This window comes from Taudactylus pleione, unplaced genomic scaffold (assembly GCF_031769625.1).
Source record: "Taudactylus pleione unplaced genomic scaffold, aTauple2 ptg000967l, whole genome shotgun sequence".
NCBI classification, from domain to species: Eukaryota; Metazoa; Chordata; class Amphibia; order Anura; family Myobatrachidae; genus Taudactylus; species Taudactylus pleione.
In genome coordinates, this window is record NW_028285368.1 from 876,523 (window position 1) to 889,014 (window position 12,492).

At 44.5% G+C, this 12,492-nt stretch overlaps 1 protein-coding gene across 2 annotated transcripts in view; it reads right to left on the bottom strand.

The window, feature by feature from the left end:
• The window catches only part of RNF38 (ring finger protein 38), a 232,247-nt gene that overhangs the window by 102,248 nt on the left and 117,507 nt on the right, over nucleotides 1-12,492 (bottom strand). For both annotated transcript variants that reach the window (XM_088460070.1, XM_088460069.1), the window contains exon 2: nucleotides 4,910-4,980. In XM_088460070.1, the coding sequence (XP_088316196.1) occupies nucleotides 4,910-4,980 (71 nt within the window). The remainder of the gene's footprint in view (nucleotides 1-4,909; nucleotides 4,981-12,492) is intronic.

The following is a 12,492-nucleotide window of genomic DNA, read 5'->3' on the forward strand; positions in this document are numbered from 1 at the left end:
ACTGCACCAAATTTTCTTACGCATCCATCTATATGTAGATTTAAGTGTATTTTAAGCTTACACCTCATGACACTGAGGCAGAAAGTACTTGCGTGTGCTTGAACCCTTGTGTAATATAAGCATTGATGATTGGCAGCTGCTTCTAATTGGCTGAGTGTGCGTCTTGATCCCACCCCTGATACTGTTACCATTATTAGTGTGGCTACTGCAATCTATTCACATTTTTTCTTCCAGAAAGTTTATTGGAAGGTCACACTAAATTTTGTAAACAAAACAAAAAAATCAGTAGAATATATGAGCAATACAAAGCTGACTTCAACCAAATTCAAAAGTTCTGCATAGTGACCAATTTTATTATAAAGGGGCAGAAGAGATGGGGAAAAGGGAGGGAGGAATAGCGGCATGGCAGACCACGTTACGAAGTAAATAGAAAAGACTAAGGGGCATATTCAATTGGGTGCGAATTTACCTAAAATCTTTGTGCTGCTGGACTTTCCCTACAGGTGCAAGATCTTTGGTATTCAATTGGGTGATAGATTTTTATTTTTGGGGGGCTCTTAAGATCAAGTTAAATTTTCCTTAAAATCGTTATTTTTAGGAAACATTGTTGGGACTTGTTTCAGAAACCCTAAGACACCCGCCAAAATGACTAGTTAATCAATTGGAGGTTTCCAATTAGCTTAATTAGTCCATAATTACATTGCCTTCTGGCAGCTCAATCTCTTTCCTCCACTTCCCCAACATGGTGGAAGTCGTCCTCCTCGTCTTCCGCAGCGTGTGCAAGAGCCCTGTGTCATAGCGTGTTTGAGACCCCCAGCGAGTGTTTGTGTCCCTGTCACTCTCAGGAGTGTTATGTGGCCGATTCTTTTTTTTTCTCCCATGCAGGATTTTTACTCAAAAAAAATTGACAACATTTTTTGAAAAAATTGAATACCATGGCTATCGGGCATGCAGATAGCCGCGGTATTTAACAAATGGTACCGATGCCCGTGTAATCTCTGAAAATTATGCGTGCAATAGAATATGCCCCTATGTGCAGAGAGGAAAAAAGAAAAGAAGAAAGAGAAAAAAAACTCATGTGGGCTCATATCTGGCCAACAGGGTGACTCAACCTAACTCAAATGTGGAAGAAAAGTATTGTGATGTGAGCCAGAGACTCCAGACTTTATCAAAAGATTTAGAGGAATTATTAGTATATGTACTTGATCTTAATTAGTACTTTTAGTTTATATTTGTATCTATATTTAACTATAATTTAGATTCTAAAGGAGACTTAGAATTGATTAATAACATTGTTCAGACACAGACAGACTGTCTTATGTATATGATACTCTTTATTGTAACTTTAGCATTTGCTACTATCACTGTTGAGCCACATCTTCTGGTGTAAACTGGTCGTATTTAAGAATGTTGTCTTCTGGTATAAAACTGCCATCTATGCAAACCTTACAGAGTTGGGCTCTGCAAACTGTATTTTTTTCAGGCGAATTTTACGCCTGTGTTTTTGGCGCAAAATGCATCAAAATCTACACCTGTCACATGCAGAAAGTGGAAAAAGCAATTTTGTTGACTGAACTGGTATATAAATTCACTATGAGTAGTGTCATAATTATGGTATGCAGTCAGGAAGCAGACGGTCGAAATGCCGACCGCCGGCTTCCCGACTGTCATATCCCGGCAAGGTACTAATGATAGTCATCGAAATCCTGACGCCTATCATTAGCCCTACACTGTGAGACTGACGCCAGCATACCGAACGAAGGTAAGCTGGGAGGCGGCAGCGGACAGCTGTGTGGGGCAAGGGTTAGGTTAGGGGCTCCTGGGGGGACTTAAGGTTAGGCACCCCCCCGGGAGGGTTATGGTCAGGCTAGGAGAAGGGGGGGTTAGGGTTAGGCACCCGGGGGAAGGTAAGTTTAGGCACCCCTCCCGGGAGGGTTAGGTTTAGGGTGCGGGGAGGGGGGGGTTAGGTTTAGGCACCCCTGGAGGAGGTTAGGGTTAGGCACATGGGGGGGAGGTTAGGGTTAGGCATCCCTCATGGAGGCTTGGGGGGGAAAGGTTAGGGACAAATTAGATACTTACTCTGTCGGGATCTGGTCCTTTCTAGCTTCCGGCGTCGGTATTACATGCGCTGGGCTGACGTCCAGCGGGATATAATACTGTTTCCCAGAATTATGTGCCTCATATCTTATACCCCTTTCACACTGCCAGCAAGAACCCGTTTCAAGTGAACGTGCAGCAACCCCGGTTACTGTGTAGTGTGAAAGGCCGGTTTGAAATAAGCTGGGTGGATCTCATCTCCCAGCGCCGGCTCAACACGTGATGGTGGTGACGTCATCGACTGGCAATTAGTTTGGTTGAGCCGCCGGTCTGAAAGGGGTCTCAGCCTGGTCACACCCGGGATGGAAGCATAAACAAAATCCCGGGTGCAACCTGGCATTGCGATGTGAAAGGGGTATTAGTGACGTCACTACTTTGTGAATTTACAGATGTGTCTACCTACATCTAGCCTCCTTGCCCGTTAAACGGCAATTCTAGTAGCGCCATGCTGTGGTGTGACTCGGTAGCGCCAAGTGTCTTTTTGTGCGACTTTTTACCTTCAAATGCATGCTATTCCCGCAGCTGCTTGTGTGTTCTATTTGTATCGTTGTGCAAATAAGACTCATTTGAAGGTAAAAAGTCACACAAAAAGATGCTCGGAGCTACCTAGTCACTTAGCTCTTACAATTTATGTGTAACGTGACTTGTAGTGCACGAAGGTTAGATGTATGTGGACACATCTGTATATTCTGTACTCTCGTCAATACTGAAAGCATCCTCTGTGTATAGGCAATGGATACTATTCATTTACAAGGACATGTCAGAGTTCCTTTTTCCGTAGCTTCCACAGTTTGTAAACCTGCACTCCCAAATAGCGGTGTTATTTAAGGACACCACTTTAAAATGGCTGCAGAGGGGTGTGTGAGCAGGAGGAAAAATAAGAAAACAATCTCTGTGAGGGGACTCCTGGGTAGGTTATATCTTCCGCCCTACCTGGTAATGCTGCTTTAAACCACCATGATCCCAGTCACAAATTGTAACATAAATGATGTGCAGTAGAGGTATATTATTATATTTCTGCAGCACAATACCAGGCCTGAGAGAGAGAAAATCTGTAGTTGTGTTCAGTTTATTTAAGATATACATAAAATCCAAATGAATGTTTGTTACTTTTATTTATACTTATTAAAAAAATATACTGTATATTTTAAAATACACGCTAACTATGGATCATTTATGCCAATAGAAAATAGAAACTACACACCTGAGCATAAAATAGAACAGGTGAATGCAGCACTATAGTGCATACTACTTGATCACTTGATTTCTGTAGTGTACAAGTACATGGTCACTGTTTAGCATTAGGCTCAAAGATCCTTATTTTAAAATGTTATTAAACTAATAAGTTCCAGTACAGACACCGATTTCCTTTTGTCTGCTTATTATAAACTTATTTTGTCTGTAACTTTCATTAATATCCACCATAACATGATATAACAACAATCACTACGCACTTCTGTCTTTGACAAAACGACTATTTCCACATCATGAATATAAAACTAACAAAAGACAGAACACCAAACTAACAGTGTAGCTATTGTAGCTAGCGTGACTATGATGGCAGGAGATGACTGGGACCCAGCCATGCCAGTACAACCTCTGCCCGGCCCCTGCTCTCCCCCATATGAATACACAGTGAAACTCTGTTTGGGCTTTTAAGCTCTTGCAGTTACCTTTTAGGAGCTGAGGGCCTGATTCAGAGCCGCTCGTAAGCGGCCGCTCGTTCGTTCCGAACGATGTTTGCACAACTGCGCATGCGTACGGATCGTAATACGCATGCGCGAACCAGTCAGTGCGGCCGAAAATCGTTTGTTCTCTAAATAGCGAATGCCTGCTATTTTGAGTGACAGGAGGAGGCGTATGTGGGTGGTAACAAGGGAAGGTGCTTGAAAACGGGGAGTGGAGATCCGAACGCAGCCGTGCTTAAAGGTCAAAACGGGCGTTTTATGGGTGTGCATAATTAATACAGCAGCGTCATTGACCACGTCACTGGGTTATTTTATAGTCAGAACTGCTCGCAAGATTGCGGTAGGAAAAACCAACCACAAGAATAGCGAGCAGTACATACGCTGGTCGATGTACTCGATTAATCTAATAACTAGCGGACATGACGTAGGATGCGAGCGGCCAGGGGGCATAGTTTTCCAAAAACCGACCGCATGTTTGTTTCGCTTGTTCAGACCTAGAGGCGTGAACAGACCGCAAAGAGCGAACGGTTCATTTGAATAGCCACCCCTTTTTTCTGAACGAGTGAGCGCAAATAGCGTCCGGCTCTGAATCAGGCCCTGAAAGTGGTGCTCAGAAAAGCAGAGAGGGATGCATAGAGGGGTTGGACAATTATTGCGGCTACTCCAACCAAAATACTGCTATGGACGCAGCATTGTCATATTACGCCCGCTGCTTACATACATCCCAAAATCCACTTGCTGAGCTAGGATCTGGATCACACAAGCATATTACATTACTTTTTTAAACTATCCCTAAATGTGATATTTGTCATAGTTTGTTGCATTTAGTATTTTGTATCTCCTGCAATGCACCTTCTGTTAATGTATTTTTCTGCAGACCCATAAATACACATGAATAAATATATTAGGTAATATGAAGGCACAGATTTGAATTTCATGAGAAACATTCTTTAATAAAGGTTAAGCTTCTTCCTTAAGGCATTTAAGACTCCCAGGCTGTGCGCTGAAATGTTTAATGCACTGCTCGCCATGTGTTATTGCTTAAGTAATGAGTAATTATTGAATTTCTTTTTAAAGTGTGAAAGGTTGTCATGTTATTTATGAGCTTTTAAGGGCACCCGTACCTTTTCGTTGTCATCGTTGTATATGTGGTCTTGATGCACTGGCTGACACTGAAACGAGGGGCCCAAATGACCTGCACAAAAGAAAACAATAAAAGACATACATCATTGTTAGTATAGAATAACTCCTAAGTGGCACTTATACATACACTAATAGACCAGCACCTATAATCAGGCAAAGTACTGCATGTTTTTACTAGATTTTAACATACTTGCATTTTAAGCTTATAAATTATACTAATATGAATTTTAAAGGCACAAGATATTCACAATTGTAGTAAGTCACCCTTCATGATAATATTTATCAGGGCAAGCTATGTAAAATGACTCCAACTACATGTACGCTCAAATGTTTTATTCATACATATTTCTCAATTGATAAAATGATGATTTGCAAATATGTGTTATGTAACTAGTGACTGTTTTGCAGAGTGTAGCAACACTGACTCAACAATGATACATACTGTATATAAAAAATACATATGCTATATGCCAGGTTCTATTACAGTGACTGGGAAGGGAAGGCATGTGAGAGCCCAGATTACTCTCTTTCAGCTCATTAATACATGTCATCTGAAATCACCATACCACAAGTAAATAGGCTAGAAGATCTCTAAAATATGGTTATTTTTCTATCAAAAGCCATGTCATATATTTGAAAAATCACATTATTTTCATTTTAGCAAAACATTTTTTAAGGTTGAGATTTAAAGTGCTGTGTAAAATGTAAGCACTATATAAATAACTGGTAATGAATAATAAATAGTTTTAAGTAAATGTTGGCAAAAGAGTGAGAAAATGAGTAAATATTTACAGTATAAAGTTTAGCTACACTTGTCTATAAATGTCCTGTAAAAACTATAATTATTCTGTTCTGCACAAAGAGTTTTCTGTCCATATTTTGTATGTGTTAATAAAGTGGCCATACTTGCATACTGACTGACCTAAAGGTGCGTACAAACCGGACAATTTGCTCCATGAACGAAAATCGTCCCGTGTGTCCCCGGCAGAGGTGTGCTCAGTGTTGTTAACAACATTGAGCACAAACACTGAACGAAATCAATAACGATTTCGTTCACTGCCGGGCTCCCGCTCTCATCCCCGAACATGTTCAAGCTGACAATATCGTCAGGCTGGACAGGAGGTTTGGGCGATGAACAGCAACTACAAACGGGAGTGCGCATTGGTAGTTGCCGTTCATCGTTTTGGCCCTGAAACTGAACGATTTTTTAAACGACTGAACGATAACGACATCGTTATCGTTCAGTCGTCCAAAAAATCGACCCGTGTGTACACACCCTAACATTATGGGAAGGCCACAAATCAGTCTAAAGTGCAGGAGAGCAAGGTACCCCATGACTTTATCTATACTAATATCATAGGAAATTTGTGTCTGTCTGTTTGTTCCAAGTTGGCGTAAAAACTGCTGCACCAATTTTCATGAATACTGTATATTTTTGTAGTGGAAACTCCCAGAAATAACCTGCACCTTGTTTGACATCATCAATGCTAGAGATGGGTGTGGCACCATGCGTGCGGCTACTAAAGGGTTGCGGGGAGACAGGGCCAGCGCTACCACTAGGCAAACTTAGGCATTTGCCTAAGAGCGCCGGCCTCTTCAGGGTGGTAGTGTGGACGGCACATAAGTGCAGTCCGCACTGCACTACTAGGAACAAACACACAGCCACCGGTGCCGGCAGCTGTGTGTTTGTTTTAGCAGCCGATGAGAGTCAGACAGACTCTCATCAGCTGCTGCGCCCACTGCCGGAGCCATGACGTCTCTCCTATTATGCAGAGCGGGCCGGCCCGGGAGGTAAGTGGAGGTTTTTTTTTTTCATGTGTGTGTGTGTCTGGCGGGGGGGGTGGGGTACGGACTACTGCTGGGGTACTACTAGGGGCACTGCGGGGGTACTACTAGGGACACTGATGGGGGTACTACTAGGGGCACTAATGGGGGTACTGCTAGGGGCGCTGATGGGGGTACTACTAGGGGCATTGATGGGGGTACTACTAGGGGCACTGATGGGGGGACTACTAGGAGCACTGCTGGGGGGGACTACTAGGGGCACTGCTGGGGGTACTACTGGGGGCACTGCATAGAGGGGGATTACTACTAGGGGTATTATTGGGGGGGACTGCTACTGGGGACACTGCTGGGGCAGACTGCTACTGGGGGCACTGCTGGGGCAGACTGCTACTGGGGGCACTGCTGGGGCAGACTGCTACTAGGGGCACTACTGCTGGGGGCACTGCTACTGTAGGCACTGCACTGGTGGGGTCACTACTGGGGGCACTGCATAGGGAGGTCTGCTGCTGGGGGCACTGCATAGGGAGGGTTACTACTAGGGGCGCTGCATAAGGGCTTGTGTAGCTATCAGGGGTGGGGGCAGGGGGCGTAAGGCTGAAGAGATGCCTATAGTGCCAAGAAACCTTGCACTGGCCCTGCGGGGAGAGGTGCTTTGGGCCTGCATTCACTTGAAATGGTCACTATATAAGCGGCACTGCATAGGTGGGGGACTACTACTGGGGGCACTGTATAAGGGGCACTATATTGGGGGCACTGCATGGGGGGACCGCTACTGTGGGCACTGCATAGGGGGGACCACTACTGGGGGCACTGCATAGGGGGGCCACTACTAGGGGCGCTGCATAAGGGCTTGTGTAGCTATCAGGGGTGGGGGCAGGGGGGCGTAAGGCTGAAGAAATGCCTAGGGTGCCAAGAAACCTTGCACTGGCCCTGCGGGGAGAGGTGCTTTGGGCCTGCATTCAGTTGAAATGGACAAGGCACACAGTGACATTAGTGTGAGTGGTGGGTGAATGTGCTACTACCACCAGTCTGTATAGTGCTGCTGGTCACTTAGGTCACTCCCGTGACAGGGCCCCTATTCAATGCAATATAACTAGAACACATCAAATAAAACATTTTTTGACAGAAGCGGCTTCATCATGGGAGAAGCCGCGGGCAATAGCTAGTGATGAAATATATTTATAATCTATAGTGACAATCGTGTCACAGCAGAGCATTGGGCTTGCAGAGAACCATGGGTGCCTGGAAGTGGTCTGTGGAGCAGGGATGTCTTAGTTGGGCTGGTGTTCCCAGGCCCCTTTATCTCTTGTGACTACTGTACCACCCTGCACTCATAACTGTTCCACCACTGACTAGGGTTCTCTTACTACTTTTCTTAGAGGATTTTAATCATTAGGGAAATTCCTAAAGCATGTACACTGTAAGTAAATTGGTTGCTTACTACAGGAAACCTTGTATGTTACAGGAAGCCACAAAAATGGATAAAGCAAGAATGTTAGTTTTCTATACGGCAAAAAACAGTGTCTATAGCTCTATTATGGATGGACTGCAACCACTAAGTCCAAAAGGGAAGCTCTACATTATTTACTATAAGGGAGGGGGCATTTTTTATTGAAATGATGGTATCCAAAAGTTTACAACTTTATTTTTTACTATTTACAATACATCCTTTATAATACCATCTTAAGTCATAAGCTAATTCAGATGTTATAGCAGTGATTCCCAACCTCGGTTCTCAAGGCACACTAACAGTCCTGGTTTTAGTGATATCCATGGTTGAGCACAGATGTTTAAATCAAAATAACTGAGGTACTAATTAAGTCACCAGTGCTTAAGTATGGTTATCCTTAAAACCTGGACTGTTAGTGTACCTTGAGGACAGTGGTTGGGAACCCCTGTGTTATAGCTTGGGTGGCAATATAAAGAGGGTGACTTATACTTGAAATAATAAGTTGTAATAGTTTTGAGCAGAGACTATACCAGGTGGTAAGCATGAATGGGATTATAACGGGAGGAACAAGAGTATTAGATTTCTTTTGTTTGATGTACACCTACACTATGGATTATGTTATGGATTCTTGGTGAGTATATACTTTTATCACAACCTATTTCTATACCAGGATAATACGTAATATAGCTGCTTTATGAGTGAAACTATTTCTATGCCTGGGTAATACATAGCATAGCTAAGAGTGCATTGTGGCAGCACAGCAAAAGCAGCATAATTTATACATAGGCAGCAATAGAACAGTATACCGTGTAGCCTGTGGCCATAAAAATATAATTTGAAGGATTCCTGCCTGGCTTTATGGACTTTTGTACAAAGCATTTCTAAGATATTGAAGTCATTTAACAGACACACACATTGTTTAGTAAATAAACATTTTATTAGAATATATCCCCTTAAAGTATAATATAGTTTATTTTTAAGTACAATTTTATTTTCACTTAAATTGGTAAATAGTATGCAGTAGTTTATTGTATGCATATCTATACACTTTGGGGAATCTATTTTATTATTATTAAAATATTTTATTTATAACATGCCACAAGGGTTCTGTAGCTCCGTTCAAAGGGATTAGGACAAACAACAAGTTACATACGAGGTCTGTCTAAAAAGTTCAGTGAATGGTCTGATATATCTGTATGCAACGATTGCAACAAGGTCGCTCATGTGCGCTGATATGCATGGACATGTCTGGACCTGCCCCCAGTCGGGGTTTGCCCGAGGCCGCCACCTCACTGCCATTGCATTCATTTCAACAGAGTGTCCCGAGCAGTGTGAGCAATGGAGCAACAACACAACATTAAGTTCTGCTTCAAATTGGGTAAATCGGCAACGGAGATGCACAAAATGTTGGTGAAAATATACCGGCAGGATGCTGTGAGTAGAAAATGTGTGTACGATTGGTTTGCACGCTTTTGCAGTGGCAAGAAATCGGTGGAAGACGAGCTCCATTGCTGTTCGATGCACACTGTTCGGGACACTCTATTGAAATGATTGCAATGGCAGTGCGGTGGCAGCCTCGGGCAAACCCTGACTGGGAGAAGGTCCAGATATGTCCATGCGTGTCAGCGCGCATGAGTGACCTTGTTGCAAGCATTGCATACTGATATATCAGACCATTCACTGAACATTCACGACTGGAGCCTTAGGAGGAGCGGTGGTGAGCTTGAATGGGAAAAAAAAAATGTAATAGCATGTTTGAAGTTAATGGCATGTTTGAAGGCTGGGAGGCTGGATGAAAGTCTAGTTTAAAGTGTAGGAGGACAATCTAGAGGATGGGAGCTGCAGGTGAGAAAATATTGAGAAGTGATCAGGGAGAAAGTGAGGCAGCAGTCATTGCGGAGCAAAGATAATCTATTTGAGGACATTTATGAAAACAGCAAAACAAAAAAAGCATTTAGGATGGTACATATAGAAAATATGTGACTTTTGGATGGGCTCCTTTTTGTTCCATGTAGGCATCCAATGGTCTTAGTAAATTAAAAAAATTAGCATTACCTCACAGACATGCACTGGACACAGAATCAGTATGAATCAAATCCCGATGCCGGCAGACTGGCAGCAGTGGAAATCCCGACAGGGGATTTAGGTATCACTAATCCTACCCTCTCCCCTAACCCTCCCTTAGGGGTGCCTAACCTTAACATCCCCACCTAGTGTCTAACCCTAACCCCCCAAGTGCCTAAACCTAACCCCCCCTTCCCCGCAGCCTAAACCTAAGTCTCCCGGGTGGGTGCCTAACCCTAACCTCCCCCCAGGGGGAGCCTAACCCTAACCCCCCCCTTCCCCTAGCCTAACCCTCCCGGGAGGGGTTCCTAGCTCTAAGTCCACCCCCCCGGGAGCCCCTAACCTAACACTCCCTCCCGTGGCTGTCAGCGGCTGCCGCCTGGATTACCTTCGATCGGTATGCCGGGTGTTGGGCTCCCGGCGTAGGTATAATGATAGGCGTCAGGATTTCAATGCCTGTCATTAGTACCCTGCCGGGAATTGACAGTCGGGAAGCCGGCGGTTGGCATTTCGACCATCGGCTTCCTGACTGCATTTCCTGGACACAATGTGTACAATGCAAACCCGAACTGACAGATCACTCGCGGTCACAGAAATGAATAGCAACCACTGATTGTTCCTTGGGAGGGGGCACCTCACTTTATATTTGGTGTCCCCACTTTTCTGAGAATTTCCAGCCTTAGGCTGATCAGTTTGGGGCTGGTTGATATTATGGTAGGGGACCCCACACTGTGTGTCTCCCTGCTAATGCATTATCCCCCCCCCAGCAGGTTCAGCCTGGTGCTGGTTTTTGTAAAATTGGGGAACCCCACACCATAAATTTCTGATTAATTTAAATGTAGTTCATAAAGTCAACTTGTTCAAATAGATTGTGGTAGTGTTGACATGTTTATTTTGTGTGTATCAACAGCAATTAATTTTGCTTTGGGGCTGAAAACACATGAAAAATACATTTACAGATTATACAGTACATCTATGAAGTTTGAGCCAAAAAATACTGGCATACCCTGTGATTATCTGAGGCCCCTTGGGTCTGAGAACCTATTTCAATATTTAATACATAAAAGGTAATCATACTCAAATACTCAAGTAGTTATTTACAATTATTAGTTCTATATAGGTAAAGGCAGTAATAATTTATTGATAAGTATTCAGCAAAGAGATACCACATGAAAATACTTGACTATAGATCTTATTTGTGCAGTTGGCAAGATTGCATACAATTTAAGGGTGCTTTGCTGTCAAGCAGATTTTTCTATCCACATGACACTCAGGGCCCGATACAGAGCTGCTCGCAAGCGGCTCAGTGTACCCTATTGCGCATGCGCCGCGTCCGGCATGCGCGAGCCCCGTCCAGCGACTGCAGCTGTCGCTACGGGGCTCGCTACAAGAAGGGGCGGCTGTCGATGGTGAGCGACAGCATGCCCTGTTTTGTAGGCGGGGAGGGGGGGTGGCTGCACAAACGCAGGTGCTCCCTTAGGAACGCCTGGCGTTTGTGGGAGGACCTACTTACATCACTCGTGATGTCAGTAGTGGACTTCCTGCTCTATTAGAGCAGGAAGTCCAGTCGGCCTTGCTGCAGCTAGACCCTACCACAGGGTCTCGTCGCAAGGTTGATGGTCGCGATTATTGTGACGGACTCCTGGCCGCTCGCACAAGCTGTGGGAGGTCTCCCACAGCTTTGCGAACAGCCAGACAAAAAAAAAAAAAAAAACACGCCCACAGACCCTGTGAGCTGCCTACGGCAGCGAGCGGGTCTGAATCAAGGCCTCAGTGCAGAAAGGAGGTTATGGAACTACACCCTCCAAATGACACAAATATAAATGTGGTGTTGCGCTTTTATACAGAAGTCTGAAATAACTACAGATCAGGGGCGTACCTATAATTGGTGGAGGGTGTGCAGTGCACACGGGCCCCTGGGTCCAGGGGGGGCCCACACCGCACACCCTGCACCCGTATTTTTTAATACTTACCTCTCCGAAGTCCCACGCCAGCTGGAGAGGCGCTACACAAAATGCCTGGAGTCTACTGAGGCTGTCAGTGCACGCTGGCCGCCAGAGCATGAACACGGACCCACTCCTCTCTGCTACAGATACTGTTATACTTTACAGCGATCGGCATATTATTCCTTATATTACATTCATTATAACAGTGGGCCTGATTCAGAGCCGAACGCTCTGACCAGAGCGCTCGCTCTGAATCAGGGCCCTCCTCCCTGAAAATGGAGCGGCCTTATGGACGCTCGCATAGCTGTGGGTTACCACC